At 41.2% G+C, this 26,264-nt stretch overlaps 1 protein-coding gene across 3 annotated transcripts; it reads left to right on the top strand.

Moving 5' to 3' along the window:
* LOC110522238 (alpha-taxilin) lies at positions 1-21,932 on the top strand. 3 transcript variants are annotated; one of them, XM_036975802.1, is made up of 11 exons: positions 2-125; positions 1,344-1,685; positions 2,428-2,519; positions 3,170-3,340; positions 14,700-14,894; positions 17,300-17,419; positions 17,615-17,689; positions 19,835-19,927; positions 20,145-20,240; positions 20,452-21,105; positions 21,136-21,932. In XM_036975802.1, exons 2-11 carry the CDS (start codon positions 1,358-1,360, stop codon positions 21,559-21,561), a joined length of 2,250 nt encoding a protein of 749 aa, XP_036831697.1. In that variant the 5' UTR covers positions 2-125; positions 1,344-1,357; the 3' UTR covers positions 21,562-21,932. The 3 variants fall into 3 exon arrangements, with proteins under 3 accessions (XP_021456138.2, XP_036831697.1, XP_036831696.1); XM_021600463.2 differs by having other exon boundaries at positions 1-125; positions 20,452-21,932; XM_036975801.1 differs by lacking the exon at positions 2-125 and adding an exon at positions 904-923 and having other exon boundaries at positions 20,452-21,932.
* Positions 21,933-26,264: the final 4,332 nt, after the last annotated feature.

Here is a 26,264-nt window from a genome sequence, read left to right as displayed (position 1 = left end):
TCCTCTTGGTGTGAGCCGAGTTGAGTTGCAGGAAGTTATTTTAAGGGGCTTGCCTGTCACAGTTGTTGTCTCAGTCACCAGAGTCCTGTTGGACCCATTTCACTTCTCTCTCCCCGCTGGACCTGGTAAGTGGCTGTCCCATACTATTTTACACACTTTTCAGGTACAGAAATGACACGTTAAGTTTGAGTTTCTGTTGGTCTTAGTGCTAAGTGTTACTGGACTGTTTAGAGATGATGGTTGGTAAAACATTTTTTTAAACCTGCTTCATGATATGTGGTGACAAAGTTTCTTGGCGTTACTGTCAAGCCATAGTGACAAATGTGTTGTGCTAGTGCGACATGTGTAATGATAAATGTTCTGTACCATAGTTGTGCATTGTGTTGGTGAGGAAGTTTTCTGCCAAGTTGATTTGGCCTGAAGTCACACTAAATTATTCAAACACTGATGACAAGTGTTTTTTGATGTGCGTTCTTAATTCAACATTATCAGAGGAGGTGATTAGCTGTTCCAAATGATCAACTGAAACACACGGTCGTTTAGAAAATATGTGTAATCTCATCAGGTGTTATAACAGCTAACCAAGAATGAATGCAGACATTCAGAACAAAATGTCAACTCTGTTTTTCTCACTTCTACGTAAAAGCACAGTCATTGACATCAGTAGATACGTGTCTAGAATACGAAATAGCTTGACCATATTTAGAGGCTCCTAAAATAGAGTGAAGCCTCATAACAGGTGCCATGTGCCTGCCCGCTGGAAGCAGGGAGGGGGGAAGAGGGCTGCAGAGGGGGACTAGGGATCATTTTATCCTGATAAGCAGGGGGCAATCATGTTGCAATAGAGCTGGGGGATAAACAACCTCTGGATACTTTAAGTTCATTCCATATTAAATGAAAGGGAGAAGTGGGAAGGGAGCCTGGTGGGTCTGATGTCTATTTGTGACAGGGCAGATTTAAATCCTCACAGTGGTATTGTGTCCTGACTCCTGACAGGCTACTGGGTTTTGTGCTATTTTTCACCACCCCTAGTGATTTGTACCACATGCATCAGACTGAAAGTTACTTTGCTTGGAAGTAAAACTCTAACTAGTATGAGGATGAACAGGAGCTTGAACATCAGAGTAAACATTAGACATTAAATATATGAGATTTCTTTCAAATATTGTTGACATTTTAGTCTATCAAAAATATATTGCAGTTTGGCGATTTGGTTATAGATGTAGATGGCAGGTGGTACACAGGTACCATTGATTAGTATATTTTTCCGTTTGTTTGTTTTACACTGTTTCTATGTATCTGCCACATGGGTACTAGTATCTAACATCTCCGTCCCCTCTCAGCCACATCTGTGAAAATGGAGACCAATGTCCAGTCTGCTGCAGAGGTCATTCCAGCCCAGACCAGAGTGACTCCACCACAGTCCCCAGTCACCACAGAGACCCAGGTCCCTCCACCCCAGGCCCAGGAGGCCCAGCACATGGACCCCATGGAGGAGTTTGGTCGTCAGCTGGAGGAGATCATCAACACCTATGGCTCCGCAGCCAGCCTGATGGAGAAACAGTGCATCGTCCTGGAAACGGAGGAGGTGGACGAGGAGGCCAGCAGAGAGCAAGGTGATGAAGTCACAGCCACCAAGGATGCCAGCACAGACAAGGATACAAAGAAGTTGCTGAAAGCCTTAGGTGAGTGGTTTTAGTGTCACTGTTTTGTTTTGTTTCTCTCATGCATTATTTGTATTGTGCAGTTTTGCTTTTAAAGACAACATCCACAGTGATTTCTATTGAAAACATACAGTCAAGTCTTCACTCGAGAATGGCTTTGTTTTTCGACACAGCTGTGCTGTAATCTGTTGTTTGACAGCAGTTGCTGTGAGGGCAAAGACAGAGCAGTGTGCTGATGAGAGAGTCCAGAGGAAATAATTGAACAACTTCCCTTCCAATCTAAGACAAAGTGCATGTCAGTTTACACTTAATCCCATTCATCATCACATTTTCACAAAGGGAAGAGTAGACTAAATAGCAGAGTCATGCTGTTACTGTATCTTACCATGACAGCAATGTTGTGCCCCATGGTCAGATTCTGTTTTGAGGACAGGTTACACAAGTCCTGGGCAGAAGCAACACAAACATGCATTTTCTAACCAACAGCAGACAGTTGGTTTCTTTGCCACAATATGAAACCGGGCCAGCAACGGAGGGTTATTAACATCTTCCTTGCACATTTTCAGGAATTTGATTTGATTTGCTTTTCCAAAGCCATACTTGTCAAGAAGCAATGGCTTTCATGCTGAGGAAATGGCTTCAGAAGAGTATTTATTTTGAAGAAATTTATAGAATGATCCCTGGTGGGCTTTTTCCATCCTTCTTTTTTTTAATATCAGTCCTACAGAAACAAACATTACATGATTTATCTCTATCCACACAGGAAAGGAGGGCACGCTACTAATGCAAAGTTTGAACAAGCTGCACACACCACAGGAGAAATTGGATGCTCTCCTCAAGAAGTATGCCGAACTGGTGAGTGTTCTCTTCTCCCCTCTATCAGCACACCAGAGAGTAGAGTCCTTCAGCACAGCAGTAACCAGCGGCAATAAAACAGACGAGGGAAAGTTAAAAGGAAACAAATAAAAACACACAAATGAATCAACGGGGAAAACAGAGAGTGCCTGGTGAGATCTTGGAAGGGGTTCAGCCTCATACCGTGATGACCTAAATATTCTTCGCCTCCGGCAGCAAAAGCGAATCCGAACACAAGGTCATATGCCATGTGATACAGCTAGCTATAACATGGCTCTCTAATTCCTCGACAGAGATATCAAGAACACTATGCATTATGAATAATATTATCAAAGACATCGGCTCTCGCAGTCAGTTTCATGTTTAACAAATGGATAGTTCCTTAGGCTATCCTAATATACAGTTCATAGTATCATCAGGAAAAGGAAACAGAACGTATAAACAGATGTTGGGTGTCGAGATTAAACAAATATATACTCATCCATATACACCCACCCAGCCATACCAAATCCTCTTCGGGCATTTTTTCTGCTTTTAGTCACCTAGCCGGTTGTTAGCCAAAAGCAGCTTAAAGAGCCCAAGTCTGTACAGAGGGCAGAGGCTGTGATCCAGTGTAATATATATAGCACATCTGTCTGCACGGTCCACAGCTGGAGGAGCGTCGTGGGGAACAGAAGCAGCTGAGGTTCCTGCAGAAGAAGCAGGGCCACGTGGGGAAGGAGAGGGACCAGCTCCAGTACGAGCACAGCAGAGCCATCCTGGCCCGCAGCAAACTGGAGGGCCTCTGCAGGGAGCTCCAGAGGCACAACAAGACCCTCAAGGTGTGTGATCACTGCTCACTGCTCAGCTCAGCTTCAATTAACACTACACTAATCTAATCAACATAATGGGCTCAAGACCCTTGAGGTGGTTTCTCACAGACCAGTCTAACTCCACATTACACTAATCTACTCAACATTATGGGTTCAACACCGTCGGGGTGGGTGTTCATAAGACCAACTAGGTTTTGAACCCAGGTTATCCACATGACGTAAGACTATGTTAGACCATTGAGCTAAAGCCTATAGGCATTAGCTCTGAAAGAAATCATGAATCAGGCCTCAAGCAAGATTACGTACCACAATTCAATTGAATTGAATTGAAAGTGCTTTATTGGAAAGGGAAATAGGTTTACATGCCAAAGCAAGTGAAATAGATAATAAACAAAAGTGAAATAAACAATAGAACATTACACTCACAAAAGTTTCAAAGTAATAGAGACATTTTCAAAAGTCATAATATGGTAAGGTAACGATGTGCAAATAGTTAAAATACAAAAGGAAAAATAAATCTTCTCTGGTTGTGTCACATTGGTATGAATGATTTGGGAGACAGGCACCAGAATGCGTAATAAGGTTTATTTATTGCACCCAAATTACGGCGTGCCATGTAAAGGCATGGAGACGAAGACCAAACAAACACTATACAAAACACAGGGTAGAAACCCAAACAAAAGAGCGAGGAGTACCTCAAATAAATAACACAAATGCACAATGATTATCACATGGGACGAGACCCGTAATCATCTGCGCAATCCACAATGGCACGAAAGCCAAAACACACCGCACAGGTAGTCACATTGTAACAATAATCGACAGGACAATGGTAAACCAAGGACACACTTATACAATTACTAATCACTGGGAATAGGGGCCAGGTGTGCGTAATGAAAGTTCCGGAGGGATCTGTGACAGGTTGCCCTTTTCTTGTGGCAACAGGTCACAAATCTTGCTGCTGTGATGGCAGACTGTGATACTTCACACCAATAGATATGGAAGTTTATCCAAATTTAATTGGTTTTCAAATTCTTTGTGGGTCTGTGTAATCTTAGGGAAATACGTGTCTCTAATATGATCATATATTTGGCAGGAGGTTAGGAAGTGCAGCTCAGTTTTCACCTCATTTTGTGGGCAGTGTGCACATGGCCTGTCTTCTCTTGAGAGCCATGTCTGCCTACGGTGGCCTCTCAATAGAAAGGTTATGCTCACTAAGTCTGTACATAGTCAAAGCTTTCCTTAGTTTTGGATCAGTCACTGTGGTTCTGTATTCTACCACTGTGTACTCTGCTTAGGGCCAAATAGCATTCCAGTTTGCTCTGTTTTTTGGTAAATTCTTTCCAATGTGTCACGTAATTATCTTTTTGTTTTCTCATGATTTGGTTATGTCTAATTATGTTTTTGTTGCTATCCTGGGGCTCTGTGAGGTCTGTTTGTGAATAGAGCCCCAGGACCATCTTGCTTAGGGGGCTCTTCTCTAGGTTAATCTCTCTGTAGGGGGTGGCTTTGTTATGAAAGGTGTGAGAATCGCTTACTTTTAGGTGGTTGTAGATTTTAACAGCTCTTTCCTGGATTTTGATGTTGAATTTTATGTTCCTTTTGATGGCGTAGAAGGCCCTTCTTATCTAGTCTCTCAAATCGTTCACAGCTTTGTGGAAGTTACCTGCGGTGCTGATGTTTATGCCGAGGTAGATATTGTTTATGTGCTCTAGGGCAACGATGTCTAGATTGAATTTGTGGTCCTGGCAAGTGGACCTTTTTTGGAACACTATTATTTTTGTCTTGCTGAGATTTACTGTCAGGGCCCAGGTCTGACAGAATCTGTGCAGAAGATCTAGGTGCTGCTGTATGCCCTCCCTGGTTGGGGACAGAAGCACCAGATCAGCAAACAGTAGACATTTGACTTCAGATTCTAGCAGGGTGAGGCCAGGTGCTGCAAACTGTTCTAGTGCCCTCGCCAATTCGTTGATATATATGTTTAAGATGGTGGGGCTCATACTACATCCCTGTCTCACCCCACAGCCTTGTGGAAATAAATGTGTTTCTTTTGTCAATTTTAACTGCACACACCCACTCTGCTACAGCTCAACCTCAGCCAACCCTAGATTGTTGAATGTCACAGTTAACACCTTCTCACAAATAACTGTCCTGATGTTGCAGAGATTGTTAATTCTGCTCTTCAAAACTCCCTAGTGTCAACCCTTGTCATGTGTGCTCCCTCTCTGGCCTCTAGGTCACCAGGCTGCTCATTACGGCACACACCTGTCACCATCGTTACGCGCACCTGCGTGTCATCAGACTCACCTGGACTCCATCACTTCCCTGATTACCTTCCCTATATATGTCACTCCCTTTGGTTCCTTCCCCATGTTAAGCGGAGCAGCACAGAGGAACCCAAGAGCAGACTCAGACTAGAAAACAAGGATGAATGAACCAAGATATTTATTGTAACAGGGAGAGATGAAGTGCAGAAGTACAGGGAAGTTGGATGAGTTGTGGGAAACCAGATGTGGAGGCTGAGGTTGGAGTGAGCTAGGTTGGGACAGGGTAAACAGGTCCAGAGGGGAATCCAAGGGAGTGATGGTGAGTTGAGTCCAGAACAGAGTAGCATGGTGGTGAGATGTGGAACAGGAGACAGAATCAGGGCGGCAAAACTGCAGTGAGAGGATAAACAGCGTCAATCAGGGAAGCAGGTACAGCAGGGTAACAGGATCTTGAATAATAATAATGGCTAGAAGCTTAAACTGACTGAGCAGAGATTACGATCTGGCAGAGTGGAAGTGGCAGAACTGAGTATTTGTAGAGGTCTTGATAATGGAACGAGTTGTAGCTGGTAGGGATCTGCTCTGACTTCAGCACACCTGTCTCCAACCACACAAGCAGAAAGGGAGGGGGGGGAGAGTGTACTGGGGGAATGGCTGCAGGTCAAGCAGACACCGGATGACCACTAGGGGGTGTGGCAGGAGCAGATGTGACACCCCAGGCGTAATTGTTTCTGTTTCTGTGTCATGTCTGTGTTGTTTGTGTTTTCTTGTTTTGTATGATATTACGTTTATTTTTTAGAACACTCACTCCCTGAACTTGCTTCCCGACTCTCAGCGCACACGTTACAGCCCTAGCTATATGGAAACACAGTTCCCCAAAAAATAACACTAGAGCTCACATTAACATAATTACTGGCGACACACTGGTGCATTAATGGAAAAAGCCCATTGCCCATCAAGTTTCTATTAATGTCTTGCTGGTGGTAGCTGTGAGTATTGAAACTCAAATAGACTTGATGAGGGAAATAAGACATCAAATGCAGGAGAGTGAAAATGTTACTGTCAATGCCTGTCAACTATACTCGTTGGATGAATCCATTTGAATTCAATCACTTTTTGACAGCATCCCTTTTGATTTAAACAAAACTTTTCGTACATGTTTGCCAATGGAAGAAGAGGTCAGATAGTGACTTTTGCCAAAACATTCAGGAGATAAAGGTGTTCAAAGTTGACCCATTTTGCATACCCCACCATACCATGAGACATCCAAAAGATCAACGGTTGAGTTTGATATCACACCTACACACCTACAAACAGGGTTGTCAAACTATTTTTTATAATTTCTTTAAAAATAAAATTGTTCTAATATTTGTTCTACATATTTGTTTTTGCTTTGACCCTACTTTACGTCATCTGAGGTTTTTGTGTTGTGCTGATCGGTTGAGACACAACATGCTCTCGGGTGTCATTTCATTCATAGAAATATAATTAATAGAATGGATATATCCCTTCAGACCACTGTAATTTAGCTGGTACACCATTGAAATTGAATTGAAATTGTAACTTCTAATTACAACCACAAAGATAGCCACCAGTCCACCCACCCACCGTCCAATTTCAACTTAAATCTATATTTCTATGATTTCAATAGGTTTCCTATGGAGGATTGACAGTATAATTTAAACCACACATATTTGCGTTCAAGGCTACATTATCTGATGTGTTGACATCTACCCATCTTTGTGGTACCATTTGAAAGTTGTAATTTCGATTTTATTCAAATTTTAGTAAATTTATCAGCCACCCTGTATTCAAAAGCATGTTGTGTCTCAACTGATGGCAGACTACAACATCTGTAAATATGAAAAATCTGAGTTTCCAATTAAAAAAAAAAAAATGACGTTAAAGTTAAAAAATATGACAAAATGTATATTTAAAAAAAAGTTTTTCAATCAATCTATTTTCCAATGAGGAAGACATGGATGTCTCATCGTATGGTGGGATATGCAACATAGGTGAACTTTGAGCAGCTTTATCTCTTGAATGGTTTGGCATGGGCAAATACGTATGGAAGGTTTCATTCAAATTAAAGGGGTGCTGTCAAAAAGTGATTGAATTCAAATGTCTTTACCCCACTGTAGAAATGTGCTTAAAAAATACATTCTACTGGTATTGTCATTCGAAAAGTTGGATGCTTGAAGGCGCCACTCCCAAAACGCCTTGACTCTCTACCCTGAGTCAGAGGGATCTCAATGTGAGGGGGTCATATCTCAATTAGGCCTTACATGGGTGAGTGTCCTGTTACATCTATAAATAATAGATTGACATACGGTATGTTTAGTCATCCCATTATAAGTGGCTCGTGTGTAACATTTCACAGAAAGAGCATGACCAATGGCACTACCTAATTTTAGCAAAGGTCACAGGTTTAGCACAATGAAAGCTTTCTATTGTGAGTTGACACATTGCCACTGCTGTTCATCCTCTCAAAAGGTGAAACCTCTTCAGCTAAACTCTAGGTATTGATAAAGTTTATGCCTTAATCAACATAAATGAAACCGCTATTCACTTATCCTTTGATTCACAGCCAATAATTATGTACACTGTTTGGCCATTTGATTTGTTTATGAATCATAAATCACCCTATAAGTCAATGGCATAATGCTCAATGATCTGTAAACAAATAGTCCCTTTTTACTGGATCAGTGTCCTATCTATTGTGCAACCCTTACACAATCTCTGGGACGTATTGAATCTCCTGTTCTGCTCCCCTTGGGAGGTAATTGGACTCCATGTCGCTCTCCCTCTCTCGTCTCTCACCGCCACAAGGCTGTGTGTGTGTGTGTGTGTGCGTGTGCGTGTGCGTGTGTGTGTGTGTGTGTGTGTGTGTGTGTGTGTGTGTGTGTGTGTGTGTGTGTGTGTGTGCGTGCGTGCGTGCGTGCGTGCGTGTGTGATTCCCACTCAGAGAGGAGACCCCTCAGACACAGGGCACCGGTGACGCGGCTCTCTGACAAGAAGGATGGTTTCATTGGGCTTTTGTGGCATCTGCTCTTCGACTATAAATCAAAGGCGAGAGAAAGAGGCTCTAATGCCTTGACCCATCTCTTTCTGCTCCTTCTAACATCTTCACATTTCAAGATATAGAGGAAATCAGAGTTAAAGTAGAATTAGGATGATCATTTGACTGTTGGGTATAATCGATTAATATGCAGATTTGTGTAAATAGCCAGCTCTTTATACATCCTAAATCAATCAAACAAACAATAGACAAATATCTGAACAAGAATCCTACATGCTAACAAAAGTAAATCAAAATGTGCTCATCTGAATTGGAATGGGACAGCTGTTGAAAGTGGAAGATCATGTCTTGTCATCTGGTAGCTCATGATGTAAGCGAGAGTCTGAGGAGGCTTGCCATTAATGTGCTTTGCTCCTTTAGTTGTAAGAGCTCTGTATTTCTGCACTTATCGGTGGGTGTAATTGCGCTACAGTACATTTCCCATGTTGGAGCTTATGCCTGTGTCATTTGCAAACACAGTCAAATAAACAGACATGTCTTAAGATAGAAACTCTGGCAATGCTTGGTTCACTTCTCAGTAAGCTAAGTCTGGAAACTGGCATTTCACAATCCTGACCCTAGCAACTGAATGTTTTTTTTGACACATTTTTTATTTAGTTAATTTTTTTTGAGTGGGGTTTACAGGTACCAAAAAACAATCAAAGAAATACCTACATATAAAACCCCAGCGCATTATATTGTTCTTTACAGAGTCACGTATATTTGTCCAGGCCTCAGTTGTTCCTTGACTAGCACCATTCATTTTCGCTGTCGATAATTCTGATATTATAACATCTAGTAGTAACTGTATCCACTGGTTAAATGGGAGAGAGTGAGTGCTGTCTGCCAGCAGTAATCTTCTCTGATTGATGGAGAGATTCAAGGGACTATCATCGTTAAGTAACATAATAGAAGCAAAGCATTGAATATTTAAATTCATGCACTTCGAAATTCATTTTGTAACTTTGCCCCAGAAGCATTCAACTGCAGGGCACTCCCACATCATATGAAGGAATGTGCCTACCTGATGTAGGGGACGCAGGGAACAGATAGGGAGTTGGTGCCAATTTAATCGTAAAATGTTTCCTTGGTGTTAAATACAGTCTGTGAACAAACTTAAAATGTATAAATTGTTGGTTCAGATTACGGGATGCCAAAAGGTGGTTGAGATTCAATGAGATTTGTGGACTATGGTTTTGTAATGGCTATCTCAGAATAATAATAATAATACATAATAATACATATTATGGAGATCAGTCCTTTCGGGAGCACAGATACTTTATTTATAAATCCCATCATTGGATGGTAGTTGGCTTTCCATAGTTGTAAAGATAGAAAATAAGGAGTTGCCTGGTAATGTGTGTGTCGTTCAAATCTTAGAATGATCTCAAATCATTACCATCCATGATATTGATAAGGGTACAAATTCCATATTTGGACCATTGGGGGGATGCAAAAGGCCACCCTCCAGATCGCAAGGCATTATTGTAACATATTAGAGTATGGGCATGCCATTTTGATTCCAGTTACATTTTTTTTTTCAATTTTGCAGATGGGGCGAAATGCTAGTACCTGGAAATACAATTTACAGTTTGGTACGGATAGTCCTCCTACGTATTTCCCTCTTTGTAAATGTGTTAATTGTATCCGGGACCATTTACCTTCCCATATACATTTTGAAACAGCACTGTGAATTGTATCCCAATTACCAGAAGGAGAAGCCATGGGAAGCATTGAACTACAGAAATTCAGCCTTGGCAATATATTCATTTTGACAATAGATATTCTGTCAGTTAAAGAAACTGGGATATTATTCCATCTACTGAGGTTGGATTGAATTGATTTGAGCGTTCTGTTAAAGTTCTGGCAATGGTTTTATCTAAGGAAGGAAATTTATATTTTCCCAAATATTTAAAACAATTGGGATTCCATAAGTAGAAATGGAGTCATCCATTGGAGTCTTGAGAGGCAGTAGGGATGATTTGGGTAGAGACTGCTTGTCTGCTGCTTCTAATGATGTCTGTTATAACTATGGCTGAGGGATTGGCATATAGTATTTTAATCATATTAATGAAATTGGAGCCAATTCCCATATGTTCCAAGACAGACCAGAGATATGACCATTCTAGTCTATCAAAAGCTTTTTCTGCGTCGAGAGATAATACAGCCCAAGGAGCTGTTGTTTCTGATGAACCATCTAAGATATGTAATAGTCGACAGAGGTTATCTGAGGATAAACACTTTTTAACAAACTCGCTTTGAACCAATTTGGGTAAGTCTCGAGATGGGACAACAACATTTTAGAAAACAGTTTAATATATGTGTGTATCAAGGAAAGGGAGCAATAGTGAGAACACTGGGTGGCATCCTTACCTTTTTTAAATAAAAGCTAAATTAGTGCTGTATACACATTTCTCCCAAATTAACCTTTGTGAATGGCTGTATTAATAATTTTGAGCAATAGTGGACCTAATTGATTCCAACATTTTAAATAGACCCCAGGAGGAATACTGTCCCATCCAGGTGATTAGCCTTTATTCATGATATCCAATGCTCCTTTGAGTTCATTGATAGAGATTTGTGCTCCCAGTGAGGTGGTTTCCTCTGATGAGAGAAGAAGAGTTCTTCATTATTTTATAAATTACTTAGTCTTGCTTGGTGTAGATTTAAAATCAGGGGTGTACAGTTCTTTATAGAAGCGGGAGAATCTGTGATGGATTAATCTGAGTTCTGATCATAATTCCCCTGTTTTAGATGCAATAGTTGCTATATCAGCTAATTGATCATGACTGCGTAGCTTGTTGGCCAGTAAACGACTGGGATGATTATCATGGAAGTAATGGTTGAGTGTTATTTGATGGATGGCAAATTCTGCTCTCCGTCGTATCAATAAATGCAGTTTTGTCTTGACTTTGGAAAGCGTAATAGCTACCTGGTCTGAAAAGAGTGTTTGTTGAAAACATTCTAACACAACATTTCCAAATACATTTCCTTTAATTGTGATTTATTTAACCCAGATACAAATGCGGTTGCATTCTTTTAATAAAACCTTTGGTGGTATCCCATAGAATCCAGGGGTCATCGACTGAATTTGTATACATCGTTATGAATTTTGTTCAATTTCAAATTGATCACAGAATGTAGGCTTTTGTAGTACTGAAATGTTGAAACTCCATCTTGTGGCTCTTTTAGGGGATTCAGAAATTTGAAGTTGGCAGTAGTAAGCGTGGTGGTCAGACAAGCGCATATGTCTAATGTCCATTTTCTTAATTAAAGAAAATACAGGTGCAGATAATTGTATGAAATCAATTTGTGAGAATGATTTTTGACTGTTTCAGTAGAAAGGAAACCTAGTCCGTTGTACAACTGAAATGTGTCATTCGCATTTAACCCAACCCCTCTGAATTGTACTCTTTTGTTTTAAAATGATGAACTCACCAGACATCAATGAGATTCTAATCAGAGAGTATATGCTGGAGAGCCTTGATTGCATATGGATTGTGTATTTGGTCTTATTAAAGTTGTCCCACATGTCCAAAATGGCATTCATGTCTGTCCCAATAACCAGATGGAATTAAGTTCTAACAATATGCTGTTCAGAGAATCAAAAATCATAGGATCATATGAATTTGGAGCATACACATTAATAAAGGCAATTTTCTATCCATAAATAAAGTAATAATGCATTCTTGGTCTCCGCCTTTAACCAAGATGATCATTTTTAGTTTCTTATGTATCGTAATGATTACACCTTTAGTTATGTTTGGGGCTTATGAAAAAGCAGTCAGTTTGAACAAATGGTTCTCTTTTCTATGTCCGTCCTTTTGAATCAAGTGTGTTGCATTGCTGTATCAACATGATTTCTTGCTAGGATATCAAGAAAACTGGAATGTTTAATAAGACAGTTTCGGCCTTTCAAATTCCAATAGAGAATAGCTAGCACTGCCATTGTTAAAACAAAAATAATGTTTTTATTAATAATGTAATTGTTTTCTTTAGTGTTAATAAGCCCATGGATGTGAAAAAAAAGCGGGTTTTGGTGGCACACAACATTTTTCTGGAGGCAAGCCGAAGTTTGGAACCGAAGTCTACGCCCCTTCGTCGGTGATTGGTCAACAGTAGGGGTTCCTCAATAAAGTCTTTGTTGTCATTCAATGAGAGATGACTTGTTTTCATGCAATTTTTTTAATTGAAAAATACTGCACCAAACGCGACTAAGATCTATTTAGCAAAAACGTCAAAATTAATGACATATTTCTTGAGTTATGTTAGATTAATTCAAACTATTTTCAGGAAGCATATATTGGCTATGGTGTCTCAAAATGGAAAAACAGTACTATTGCTGCTTTTTTCTTATTTTTCAAGTGAGGGTTTTTTAAGGGAGTATGCAAGCACACTTGTTCAGTTTGGCTAGCCGAGTTTGGCTAGGCACCAGCCGAACTGAAGCATGCTGATGCCTTTACAGTATTGCAGCATACCTATGAAATCTCTTAAGCAACATATTTTTTGGTCTCAAAACTTCTTCAGGCTAGGGTCTATTTTTCTCCACTTCCTGTCTGACCGACGTGCCCAAAGTAAACTGCCTGTTACTCAGGCCCAGAAGCCAGGATGTGCATATAATTGGTACCTTTGGATAGAAAACACTCTAAAGTTTGTAGAAATGTTCAAATAATGTATGAGACTATAACACAATTGATGTGGTAGGAGAAAATCCAAAGAGAGCCCATGCTCTTTCAATGGAAAGTTATGAGTCCTACGCAATTCCAGCTCCCAGATTGTTGATATCTAGTGGAAGCCATAGGAATTGCAGTCTTTGTTCAAGGTTTCAGGCTTGTTTGTTCCCAAATGAGGAAGAATTTTGAGTTTTGGTACTGGGAGTCAGAGTTGGAAATCAGTCTGGTGGCGCGCGACGAAGAGGACGCGCACTTGTTAACTTTGCTTTTCTATTGAACATACTTCTTTTCGTATGAAATATTATAGTTTAATAATATTTTAGGGTACCTGAGGATTAAATAGAAACATAGTTTGACTTGTTTCAACAAAGTTTAGCGTTAGTTTTTTTGGATTCCTTTCTCTGCATGTTGAATGAGTGGATTACTCAAATCGATGGCGCCAACTAAACTGATTTTTTTGGGATATAAATAACGATTGAATATTGAATAAAAGTGAATATTTAATCGTTATTTGTGATTTTACGAAGCCTGTGCTGTTTGAAAAATATTTTGATGTGGGGCGCCATCCTCAAACAATCACATGGCATGCTTTCGCTGTAAAGCCTATTGTAAATCGGACAATGCGGTTAGATTATTAATCATTTAAACTTTTAACTGATATAAGACACTTGTATGTACCTAGATGTTTAATTCCCATAATTTTTTGATTATTTATTTGAATTGCGCGCCCTCCAATTTCACCGGAAGTTGTCGACAGGTGTCCCGCTGTAGGGACGCCTAGCCCTAGAAGTTTTAAGGTATTGAGAATTAAATAAATAACCATTTACCCCTTCAGACCTTTACATTTAAGTTTGCAGACTTGATGAATTAGGGTGGCTAATGAAGAAAAAAGGAGAGATAAGGGAAAAAAGTAGGCAAAACAGAAATACAAGCCTAAACAGTCAAACAGGATGTCTGTGGGAGCAATAGCTCCTGATCCATTATCATTAGAAATATGGTCTAAATTACCCTAAACATAACGTACCCTCAATTTGTATTGAGGGTACGTTATTGGCATTGGCATTTCTAACACACCAGCCCATTCTTTTCCCTGAAACACCCAAACTGGCCAATTATTTTCCTTGAGGCCACCATTATTAGCCAGATAATTATCATTTTGCGGAAAAAAAAAAAAAAAGTTAGACAGGCCCACTGGGACAGAAATGAACCAGCCCACCTGGCATTTGCCCGAAATGCCAGATAGCCAATCCGCCCCTGCTTCTGAATGTCTCTCTCTCTCTCCCGCTCTCTCCCCCCCTCCCGCCTTCTCCCACTCTCTTTCTCTCTCTCTCTCCCTTCCTTGTCCCTCTCTACCTCCCTTAATCTCTCAGGAGGAGACCCTAGCTCGTTGTCGTGAGGACGAGGAGAAGCGCAGGGAGATCACCACTCACTTCCAGAGCACACTGACAGACATCCAGGCTCAGATCGAGCAGCACAGTAACCGCAACAACAAGCTGTGTTTGGAGAACGCCAACCTGGCAGACAAACTCAAACACATCATCAGCCAGTACGAGCAGAGAGAGGAGGTACACAACAGGAATACGTAACCTTAACCTCACTGTTATATGTCTGTACACTCTCATTGGGGTGGCAGGCCGCCTAGTGGTAAGAGTGTTGGGCCAGTAACAGTGTTAACCCACTGTTCCTAGGCTGTCAATGTAAATAAGAATTTGTTCTTAACTGTCTTTCCGAGTTAAATAAAATCCCTGGCCTACTAACACCATGCATGCAGGCTCCAGTCATGGAGTCATTTGATAACCAAAGCTGTTATTGATCATAATTCATCTGTCCCCAAAAGGAACAAAAGTCTATACAGGAAGTAGACACTTCTACGTCATGTTTAGTGAGATAGCTGTGACAAAATAATTGAGTCAGATCTTTGAATAAAGACACTCAGAGACACTTAGAGGTATTATTGCTCCCTACGCACATCAACAGTCAGAGATATAGCCAGCCAAGGGCGCTCATTGAATAACACTATAGCATGTCATATGTAATCACACAACAATACACCAGGAAAATGACAAGCCTAAAGTGACGCACGAAAAACAGGATCTGTCATGCAGTTGGTTGCCACTGAGGCTGTTGCACCACTTCTGCTGCCCACACACAGCTGCAGCTGGTGTGGTAAAACATAAGAAGATTTACATTTCTTATTTTTTACTTTTTTTTAAACTTGTGAGTTTCTAATAATTTGTCTTGAGTGCCATCTGCTGGTTGTAGTCAGTATAAACACTTCAAATCAAATTGTATACATACACATGGTTAGTGCGAGTGTAGCGAAATGCTTGTGCTACTAGTTTGATGGTGCCGTGATATCTAACAAGTAATCTAACAATTCCCCAACAACTACCTAATACACAATGAATGAGAATATGTACATATAGTATATAGATGAGCAATGGCCGAGCGGCATTGGTAAAGTGTAAAAGTGCATAGGCATAGTAAAATAGATGGTATAAAATACAGTATATACATGTGATATGAGTAATGTAAGATATGTAAACATTATTAAAGTGGCATTATTTAAAGTGGAATTGTTTAAAGTGACTAGTGATCCATTTATTAAAGTGTCTGGGTCTCAATGCAGGCAGCAGCCTCTCTGAGTTAGCGATTGCTGTTTAGCAGTCTGATGGCCTTGAGATAGAAGCTGTTTTTCAATCTCTCGGTCCCAGCTTTGATGCACCTGTACTGACCTCGCCTTCTGGATGATAGCGGTGTGAACAGGCAATGGCTCGGGTGGTTGTTGTCCTTGTTGATCTTTTTGGCCTTCCTGTGACATCAGGTTCTGTAGGTGTCATGGAGGGCAGGTAGTTTGCACCCGGTGATGCGTTGTGTAGACCGCACCACCCTCTGGAGAGCCTTGCAGTTGAGGGCGATGCAGTTGCTATACCAGGCTGTGATACAGCCCGACAGGATGCTCTCGATAGTGCATCTGTAAAATTGTATCAGAGTTTTGGATGACAAGCAAAAAAAATTCAGTCTCCGGAGGTTGAAGAGGCGCTCTGGCGCCTTCTTCACCACACTGTCTGTGTGGGTGGACCATTTCAGTTTGTCTGTGATGTGTATGCTCAGGAACTTTCCACCTTCTCCACTGCTGTCCCTTCGATGTGGATAGGGGGGTGCTCCATCTGCTGTTTCCTCGATCAAGTCCTCGATCATCTCCTTTGTTTTGTTGACGTTGAGTGAGAGGTTGTTTTCCTGACACCACACTTAAGTGTCAAAAAGACATGATTATTTGATATCCAAATAACATCTAAAGTGTCTTATTAAAATATGTGATTAGATCCTACATTGCAATTATGACATAAAATGGATACAAGTTGAACTTTGATAGTTGGCTAAATGCTGATGGACATAAATTAACTCTGCTCTTTTTGGCAGGAAACTTGTGGATTATGCCACACTGTTTATGCATATGGCTATTTCCCATAGTAAAGAAAATAGATTAGTCTTACGCGCAAAATAAACAATATGTATAGAAACAATTATTTTCCGCAATTGAACTCATCTTGGGTCAGTATTCTCATCAGAATGTGTGCCCTGATGATAATAATAATAATAATAAAAATCCCGATAAAGACAATACTTTAAACCATTCACTCCCCCGATAAATGTGAAACAGTAATTCAGTAAGTCACAGGTTTTAATTGGTTCTCCACCCACTATTTTGTCTGTTCTCCTTGGCATCATAAAAAGTGTCTGAACTTCCCAATGAAATACTGTAAGGCAAACAACAATGGTCTTAATTACGTATCAAGGCACACATTTATGACCATTTCTCATAGACAGACATAGGGTAGCGGTGGTGGCTTTTAGCTAGACAAAAAAGTGTGAAATGTATCCTAATTGATGAGTCATAACCTGTACAGAATGTCTCAGAGGCCCTTCTCAAACCAAAGTGTCCAATCTCACCTTGTCTATCACTCAGAGCTTGGAGAAGATCTTCAAGCACCACGACCTGCAGCAGAAACTGTCTGATGCCAAACTGGAGCAAGCCCACGCACAGCTGCAGGAGGCTGATGAGAAGCACAAGAGAGAGAAGGAATATGTGAGTTACTATACTTTAACCAACTTTTACTGACCTTACCCACAGCGTACTGTAAAGCAATGTCAATATAGTTGAGAATCATTTGCCTTACATTTTAATTCTGGTTTACTTTCAAGTATACAACCAATAAGTCTTACTGTGCATGTGATGCTCACACAAATGAGTATTGTAACCATCCACTGTCTCTGTTGTTAGCTGCTTAGGGAGGCAATTGACAAAACAAAGAAATGCTACACATTGAAGGAGCAAGAGTTGCAGTTGAAGAAAAAGGTACATTTGTGCTTTGCGTGTGTTTTGTTTTTAACCAGTTACTGGTACACGCAGCTGAGTGGAAACTACAAGCTAAACTTCTGAGAGAGCAGGAGACAGTCATGCAGGCTCAGGTGAATATATCCAATATGGTGCCAAGCACTCTTATTCAAACCATTTCTTTCAGGTCCAAGCCTACCAAAGGCAAGCACAGTCCCATTAAGGTCCTCTGGATTGCTCAATGTGTTTTAAAGGCCCAATGCATACATTTTTTATCTTAATATCAAATAATTTCTCGGTTACAGTTAAGTACCTTACTGTAAAACTTTTCCATTAAAATGGTAAAATCTCAAGCAAGAATTTTTGAGAGTGATCTGCGTGGGGCGTGGGAGGCATATGTAATCTGAAAACTAGCTGTTGTTGGCGGAGAGTTTTGGAACTCTCTCTGTTATTTGCCTAAATTAACTTAAAGCACCTGGCGATGTCACCAGGCAAGCCAAAACTCCACCTATGCAAAACCTGTTGATTAGAAGGTCCTGTGTAGATTGTATTTTCAACCAGCAACTATTAGGAAATAACGCTGATAACATATTTTCACACTTTTACAGTGTTAGTTTCATCAGCTGTTGTACAATATGATACAAAACACAGGGAAACAGATGTTTGACTGCACTGGACCTTTAAAAGACAACTAATCTATTTCTGTGTATTTGTCCATTGGGATCTAAAGCCCTTCAATATCATCCCAAACATTGGCAAAGTGACCCCCTCATTTGAGAGTAATCCCAAATCGTATTTCTCCTCTCTTATAACTAACTATATGGCTTAATGTACATAGCATTTAATATGAAAGGAAGGAACACCTGTTAGCTGAGCTACTGTACACAATTTTTTTTTTTGTACACGGTCAAACCAGCACAGAGAGCAGTCATAATTCCCATGATAGAGCAGGCAAGGCAAGAGCAACTTCCTCTCCCTGAACCAGCAGCATGACCCACTGCATCATGGGGATACAAAAAAACTCTTGCTTTGCAATTAATGTGACATGGAGTCGATAAAGGTGATGATTGCATCAATGCAATGCAGCACTGTTTTTCTGTTGGAACATTGAGTGCATACTCCAGTACCATTGATTATTCCATTTGAAAATTATGATAAAATTACAATTGCTATGTTTATTGGATGTGGTACAATCATTGTTTGGGTGCAAGCAAATTATACAATGAAATTAGTTGGGCTGACACACACCATGTTAATAAATGATAAATCATACAGAAATAATTTATGAATCCAACGGAACAGCATTTATCGCTGACAGTTGATATGGTTATAATTAATTGCAGAGAAACCTTGCCATTATGTAAAGCCTTCAGTTTTCTCAATAGAAACCTTAGCCTGGCTCCCAACTAAATCAAATGACAAAGTAAAATGAAAAGATAAATTAAGTTAATATTGCATTTCAGTACCCATACGATTCATTACATATTTGTAGCAAGCCATGTCACATTTCCAATCTAATTTACGGGGAATGTTAATTTCTCTGTCCAGTAACAGACAGATTTAGATCACACAAAGAAATGGCCGAGTCAGCCTTCAGACAGAAACTGATCTGAAATACAAAACATATTCATTCAAAAGCCTTAGCTCTTTTATAAAGTGTGTCAAGTCATTTGTTTTGCTTTTCTGCCAAACCAGTAGCTTCAAAATATGGACAGTTGATCTCAGTTTAACAGGGTGGCTTGCAGAGACATGTTTGAATATTGGAGACTGACTGTGTCTGCAATACTGCTTTCCCCTGAGGGCCTCCAGAGATTAGCCTGTTAACTCTAGCTGGACAGACTGCCTGGCAAGGCATACCAACAATAAGTGACCTTATTGGAAGTGCTTATTTGTTCCCGGGGAAAATATACACAGAGGAAAAGAATTGTCAGCCCCCTCATGAATTACCAAATGTTTGCTGAACCCCCCCCCCCCCCCCCCCCCCCCCCCCCCCCCCTGGCTCTTTCTCTCTCTCATCTCCCTCTAAAGTTTAGAACATTTGTTTCTGGTGTGAAATTATGTTAAAATCATAGATCTGATTGTTCCCGGGGTGAATAGATGCATATTATTGCTACATGTGAAGTCAACATGCAATCTCCTGAAATCAATTTCTCTGTTTCTCTGCAGCTTGTTCTGTACTCCCAGAAGTTTGAAGAGTTCCAGACTACGTTGTCTAAGAGCAACGATGTGTATGCCAGCTTCAAAAATGAAATGGAGAAGGTATTTGGCATCCTTAAAATAAAATCATTGTTCCTTACAATATACAGTGTATTTTTAGGGCCAAGTGCTCGGAGGTGATATAAGGTCAGCATCATCCTGAAATGAGAAAACAACTATTTTCTGGAGGGATAGAAGCTTCTATCAAACATGTTCAAAACGATGAAGGTTACATTTATTTTCAGATACGTTTTAACCCAACAAACATTTTGCTTCATAGATGACAAAGAAGATGAAGAAACTAGACAAAGAGTCAACTGTTTGGAAGACCAGATTTGAGAGCACTAACAAGGCTCTCTCTGAGATGATTGAAGAGGTAACTACTTATCTGTAACACATAAAAAAGAGAGCCTTTATTCAAATGAGCTACAACAAGTTTATTTAATTGAATTTGTAAAAATGTATTTTACCTTTATTTAACTAGGAAAGTAAGTTAAAAACAAATTCTTATTTACAATGGCGGCCTACAGTTTAACTGCATGAACAACAGTGTCCCTGACTCTCTGATTCACTCTCTTTTCCCACAGAGGACTCTGAAGGAGAATGAGTATGAGATGTTCGTTGTGAAGATTGACAAGCTGGAGAGGCTCTGCCGAGCACTCCAGGATGAGAGGAAGATTCTTTATTCCAAGATCAAAGGCATCCGTCAAACCCCTAATGCCCCCGAGGGGACACCCAAGGACGAGACACAGGAGCAGGCCCCTGAACCAGTCCACAGCCTCATGGATATTGTTGAGGAGCCAGAGATGACAGAGGAGATGGCCCGTCTGAGAGCTGAGCAGAACAGGCTGGCGGAGTTCGCCGCCTCTCTACTGGCCCCGTCAACAGGAGACAATGATGACGATGACTCTGACAGCGAGGAAGAGCCAGAGTCTACAGAACCGGCTGAGACCCAGAACATCTCTGAACCAACACAGGCCTCAGCACAAGTACAGATAGAGGCACCAGCAAAGGCAGAAGAACCAGCACATGCAAAGGCACCAGCACAGGCTCCATCACAGATAGAAGCACCAGCACAGGCTCTCTCAGAGGTAGAAGAACCAGGACAGGCTCCCTCGCAGGTAGAAGCACCAGCACAGGCTCCCTCACAGGTAGAAGCACCAGCACAGGCTCCCTCACAGGTAGAAGCACCAGCACAGGCTCCAGCTCAAGTAGAGGCACCAGCACAGGCTCCCTCACAGGTAGAAGCACTAGCACAGGCTCTCTCACAGGTAGAAGCACCAGCACAGGCTCCCTCACAGGTAGAAGCACTAGCACAGGCTCTCTCACAGGTAGAAAAACCAGCACAGGCTCCCTCACTGTTAGAAGAACCAGTACAGGCTCCCTCACAGGTAGAAGCACCAGTACAGGCTCCCTCACAGGTAGAAGCACCAGTACAGGTTCCCTCACAGGTAGAAGCACTAGCACAGGCTCTCTCACAGGTAGAAAAACCAGCACAGGCTCCCTCACAGGTAGAAGCACCAGTACAGGCTCCCTCACTGGTAGAAGAACCAGTACAGGCTCCCTCACTGGTAGAAGAACCAGTACAGGTTCCAGCTCAAGTAGAAGCACCAGTCCAGCCAGAGCCCCCAAAACAGCCAGAGCCCTCTGCCAAAAAGCAGACACCAAAGAAGAAGAATGCAAGGAAGACCAGCTGAACCAACAAATGTGTCATTGTGTGATCGTTAGTACTGTAGTCCCTGTGCCTGGTGTTATAGTTGAGATATCTAATCCAGCTTGGTTTGTCTATATACTGGTGTATCCAAAGTCTATCCAAAGTCATGGCGTGCAGTAGAAGTTTGTTTAAATTGTATATCAGATGACGACAGAGATTTACTGTTTTTTACCATTTAGAAATACACTGGCATAACCAAAGAATGGGCAGCAAGGTTATTCAGGACATTGCAGCCTAAAAACCTTTCAATGCCAAATGTGGTTTGCAAAACAGCATCATAAAAGCCACTGTCTTTTTTTCCATCTGAACCCTATAATGTAACTTCAATAAATATCTGATTGAAATTTATGTAGACATGTTGGTGCTCTTTGGAATGTTTTTATAGGCCCACTTCTCTGGTTTACACAATAAAAACTCATATCTAATATGACCAAATATTGGAAGATGCAAAGTAGCTAGATAAATGCACTACAATGCTTTCATGTCCCTTTTATTTGGATCAGTCTCTCTCTCTCTCTCTCTCTCTCTCTCTCTGTATGAATTGTTAACTGGACATCAAAAACGTCTCAGAAGACACGCGGCCACTCTTTCACGATAATTTAGGGATGGATCCTTACTGTAGTTTCCATGGCAACCCAACCAAAAAAAGCCAAGCGGACAGTGCACATCTATTTTTTTTAAATATAATCTGTTTCAGACAGTCTCTATCCCCAGAGTGGGTTGTTTTGGCCAGGCCGTGGTCTGTCTGTGTTCTGGGAAAATAACAAAGTTACACAAACTCTCCTCCACCAAGGACACAACATTAGAATGACAGGCACCAAGTCGCCACGGCAACGCCATCTGCTTATTCATTGAGGAGGACATTAAGGTGTGCATGATAATATAATAGTGCAGAGGACCCTGGGTTTTTAATAAATACTGATCCGTGTTGAGTGCCCCAGGGAAAACAAATTAGACCACTGTGAACATCATGTTTATGTTCTGGATTGTAGTACTGCTTCAGCAGATTGCACACCGCACAAAAATGGTATACAATATCTTCCGTTAGGACAAAAGCACCTAGTTGTCACTTAATAAAGAAACTGACAAAAGTAGGACAAACTCGAGTCCTATCCAATGCCCGACTTTATGATCATATCTACACCAACCTATGGAAGTCATCCTGATGCCTGAAATAGCCTCTGCAAACTTACAAGGGACGTGAGTATATTCAGTTTCACCAAGAAGATGACAAAGCTTCACGGCTTTTACTTCATGGTTGTGACCACCAGATGAGGCCTTTGAAACCATTCACAATTCCACCGAAACCTCCACACGGACTTCCCTCTCATTTGCATTCCTATGCACATTACTGTGGATTTATACAGTGTGTCATGCAATCAGCCTTTTGAGGGGCCTAATCAAAATGTTGTAGCGAGCAAAACATTTTAGCAGTCCCCCTCTTGACAGCGGAGAGAAAACATGTACATTTTAGAGTTAATTTAATTCTACACATTTTGCTATGGGGCGTAGAGAAAATGTTTGTTTTAGAGAAAGTTTGCTGCAATTCTACTCATTTTGCCATGGGGCAGAGAGAAAAATGTGCAGTTTTGAATATGATATCTGAGTGAGATTTACGAATAAAATAGTAGTAGATGGATCGTTTGTCCAGACCTGCAATAGGCTAACTAGTAATCATACCTCACCTAAAATCTGCCTCAATTTGTCATATGAATCTCAAGAACAAATAGCTGATAGACAGCGGAGAGGCCAGGTGCACCATTGCACATGAAAGAAGAGTGAAGATATGAGACACACAGCTCAAAATTCTCCCTTATTGATCGTGTTTAGGGGAAATACAATTGTCTGACATAGACTAGCCTACAACAATGAATAATTGCAATGAATAATGAGTGCAAAATTCTGCAGTGAAAATGTCATTTGAATAACGGCGCGAAAGCCTGTGATTTCAATGTTTAATTCGATTTGGATCAGTTGTGGGTCGACTCTCGACAGTTTATAAGGTCGATAAAGGCACAGAAGCACTCCAGTCTAGCTGTATTTTTACTTCTGATACTGAATGCGCTGTCTGTTGCAGATCATCACTCTCCCAAGTCATCCTATAATAATGTGACCACATACTCCCCGCAGGCCCAGTTATTCAGGAAAGCTTAACACATGCTCTGCCTCCTCTCCAATCTGAGCGGCTATTCCTTTGACACCTAGAACCTAACGCTTCAATACAGTCAAAATATTTATCATTTAACTTTTTAAAAGGAATTACCATAATATGTGGCATAAACACAACCAGTCACAATGTTTTAATCTGATTAGGCTACTTCAAAAGTCTCCTGTAGGCATGCGCACATTCCTCCAAAATATAATTCCAGCATCCTCAAAATTGTTTGACAATAACCAGATTTCTGCATCGCAGTGCTTGAAGCGTCACTACAGACCCAGACTGTGTCACAACCGGCCGTAACCGGGAGTCCCATAGGGCGGCGCACAATTGGCCCAGCGTCGTTCGGGTTAGGGGAGGGTTTGGCCGGGGGGCTTCACTTGGCTCATCGCGCTCTAGCGACTCCTTGTGGCGGGCCGGGCGCCTGCAGGTTGACTTCGGTTGTCAGTTGAATGGTGTTGTGTTGGCTAGCTTCAGGGTTAAGCGGTCGGGTGTTAAGGAGCGTGGATTGTGGGGTCATATTTCGAAGAATGCATGACCCGACCTCCGCCTCTCCCGAGCCCTTTCAGGAATTGCAGCGATGAGACAAGATAGTAATTGGATATGGCAAAATTGGGGAGAAAAAGGCAGTATAATAAAATAATGTCACCCCATCATAGGAAAGCATGCAGTTTATTAGGCTACAGATTAAATAAGTTATGATGATCTTCACAGGGTGGTGAAAGTGCAGGGTGATGAACCTCATCACTGTGCACTTTCACCACCTTATGAAAGTCATCATAACTTATTTCATCATAACTTATTTCATCATACCTTATTTCATCATAACTTATTTCATGCTCCTTTCAATAAATATCAAGGGTCTTATTCTGGTGACATGATGATCGATGTTTGGCTACTATTTGACAAATAAAAATAATCTTGCACTTTTGTCCATAATATCTCATCATGTAGTAGGCTACAATATACCTGCACTGTATCTGCAAGCCGCTGGCTAGAGCGCACGTGCCAATACCAGAGTGGGCATATTCGCTATAGCTATGCAACATTTTCTGTGAAAAAACCATCAGTATGGTAAGAATGTATTGTAACGTTTTTAAACGCTGTGTTCTACTCCCTTCACAGAACAGCGCAAACTGGCCCTAACCAGAATAGAAAGAGGAGTGGGAGGCCTCGGTGCACAACTGAGCAAGAGGACAAGTGTCTAGTTTGAGAAACAGACGCCTCACAAGTCCTCAACTGGCAGCTTCATTAAATAGTACCCACAAAACACCAGTCTCAAAGTCAACAGTGAAGAGGCAACTCCAGAATGCTGGCCTTCTAGGCAGAGTTGCAAAGAAAAAGCCATATATCAGACTAGCCAATAAAAATTAAAGATTAAGATGGGCAAAAGAACACAGACATTGGACAGAGGAACTCTGCCTAGAAGGCCAGCATCCCGGAGTCGGAACAGCGCAAACTGTCCTCTTGCTCAGTTGTGCACAGGGGCCTCCCACTCCTATTCTGGTTAGAGACAGTTTGCGCTGTTCTGTGAAGGGAGTAGAACACAGCGTTTAAAAACGTTACAATACATTCTTTACAGAATTCACAATACACTAAGTGTGTGCCCTCAGGCCCATACTCCACTACCACATACAGTGGGCCAAAAAATGTATTTAGTCAGCCACCAATTGTGCAAGTTCTCCCACTTAAAAAGATGAGAGAGGCCTGTAATTTTTTATCATAGGTACACTTCAACTATGACAGACAAAATGAGAAGAAAAAAATCCAGAAAATCACATTGTAAGATTTTTTATGAATTTATTTGCAAATTATGGTGGAAAATAAGTATTTGGTCAATAACAAAAGTTTACCTCAATACTTTGTTATATACCCTTTGTTGGCAATGACAGAGGTCAAACGTTTTCACAAGGTTTTCACACACTGTTGCTGGTATTTTGGCCCATTCCTCCATGCAGATCTCCTCTAGAGCAGTGATGTTTTGGGGCTGTTGCTAGGCAACACGGACTTTCAACTCCCTCCAAAGATTTTCTATGGGGTTGAGATCTGGAGACTGGCTAGGCCACTCCAGGACCTTGAAATGCTTCTTACGAAGCCACTCCTTCGTTGCCCGGGCGGTGTGTTTGGGATCATTGTCATGCTGATCGACCCAGCCACGTTTCATCTTCAATGCCCTTGCTGATAGTAGGCTTTGTTACTTTGGTCCCAGCTCTCTGCAGGTCATTCACTAGGTCCCCCCGTGTGGTTCTGGGATTTTTGCTCACCGTTCTTGTGATCATTTTGACCCCACTGGGTGAGATCTTGCGTGGAGCCCCAGATCGAGGGAGATTATCTGTGGTCTTGTATGTCTTCCATTTTCTAATAATTGCTCCCACAGTTGATTTCTTCAAACCAAGCTACCTATTGAAGATTCAGTCTTCCCAGCCTGGTGCAGGTCTACAATTTTGTTTCTGGTGTCCTTTGACAGCTCTTTGGTCTTGGCCATAGAGGAGTTTGGAGTGTGACTGTTTGAGGTTGTGGACAAGTGT

This window comes from Oncorhynchus mykiss, chromosome 4, assembly GCF_013265735.2.
Source record: "Oncorhynchus mykiss isolate Arlee chromosome 4, USDA_OmykA_1.1, whole genome shotgun sequence".
Lineage (NCBI taxonomy): Eukaryota > Metazoa > Chordata > Actinopteri > Salmoniformes > Salmonidae > Oncorhynchus > Oncorhynchus mykiss.
Note: the sequence above shows the minus strand (reverse complement) of the source record. Positions and strands in the feature narration are given on the sequence as shown.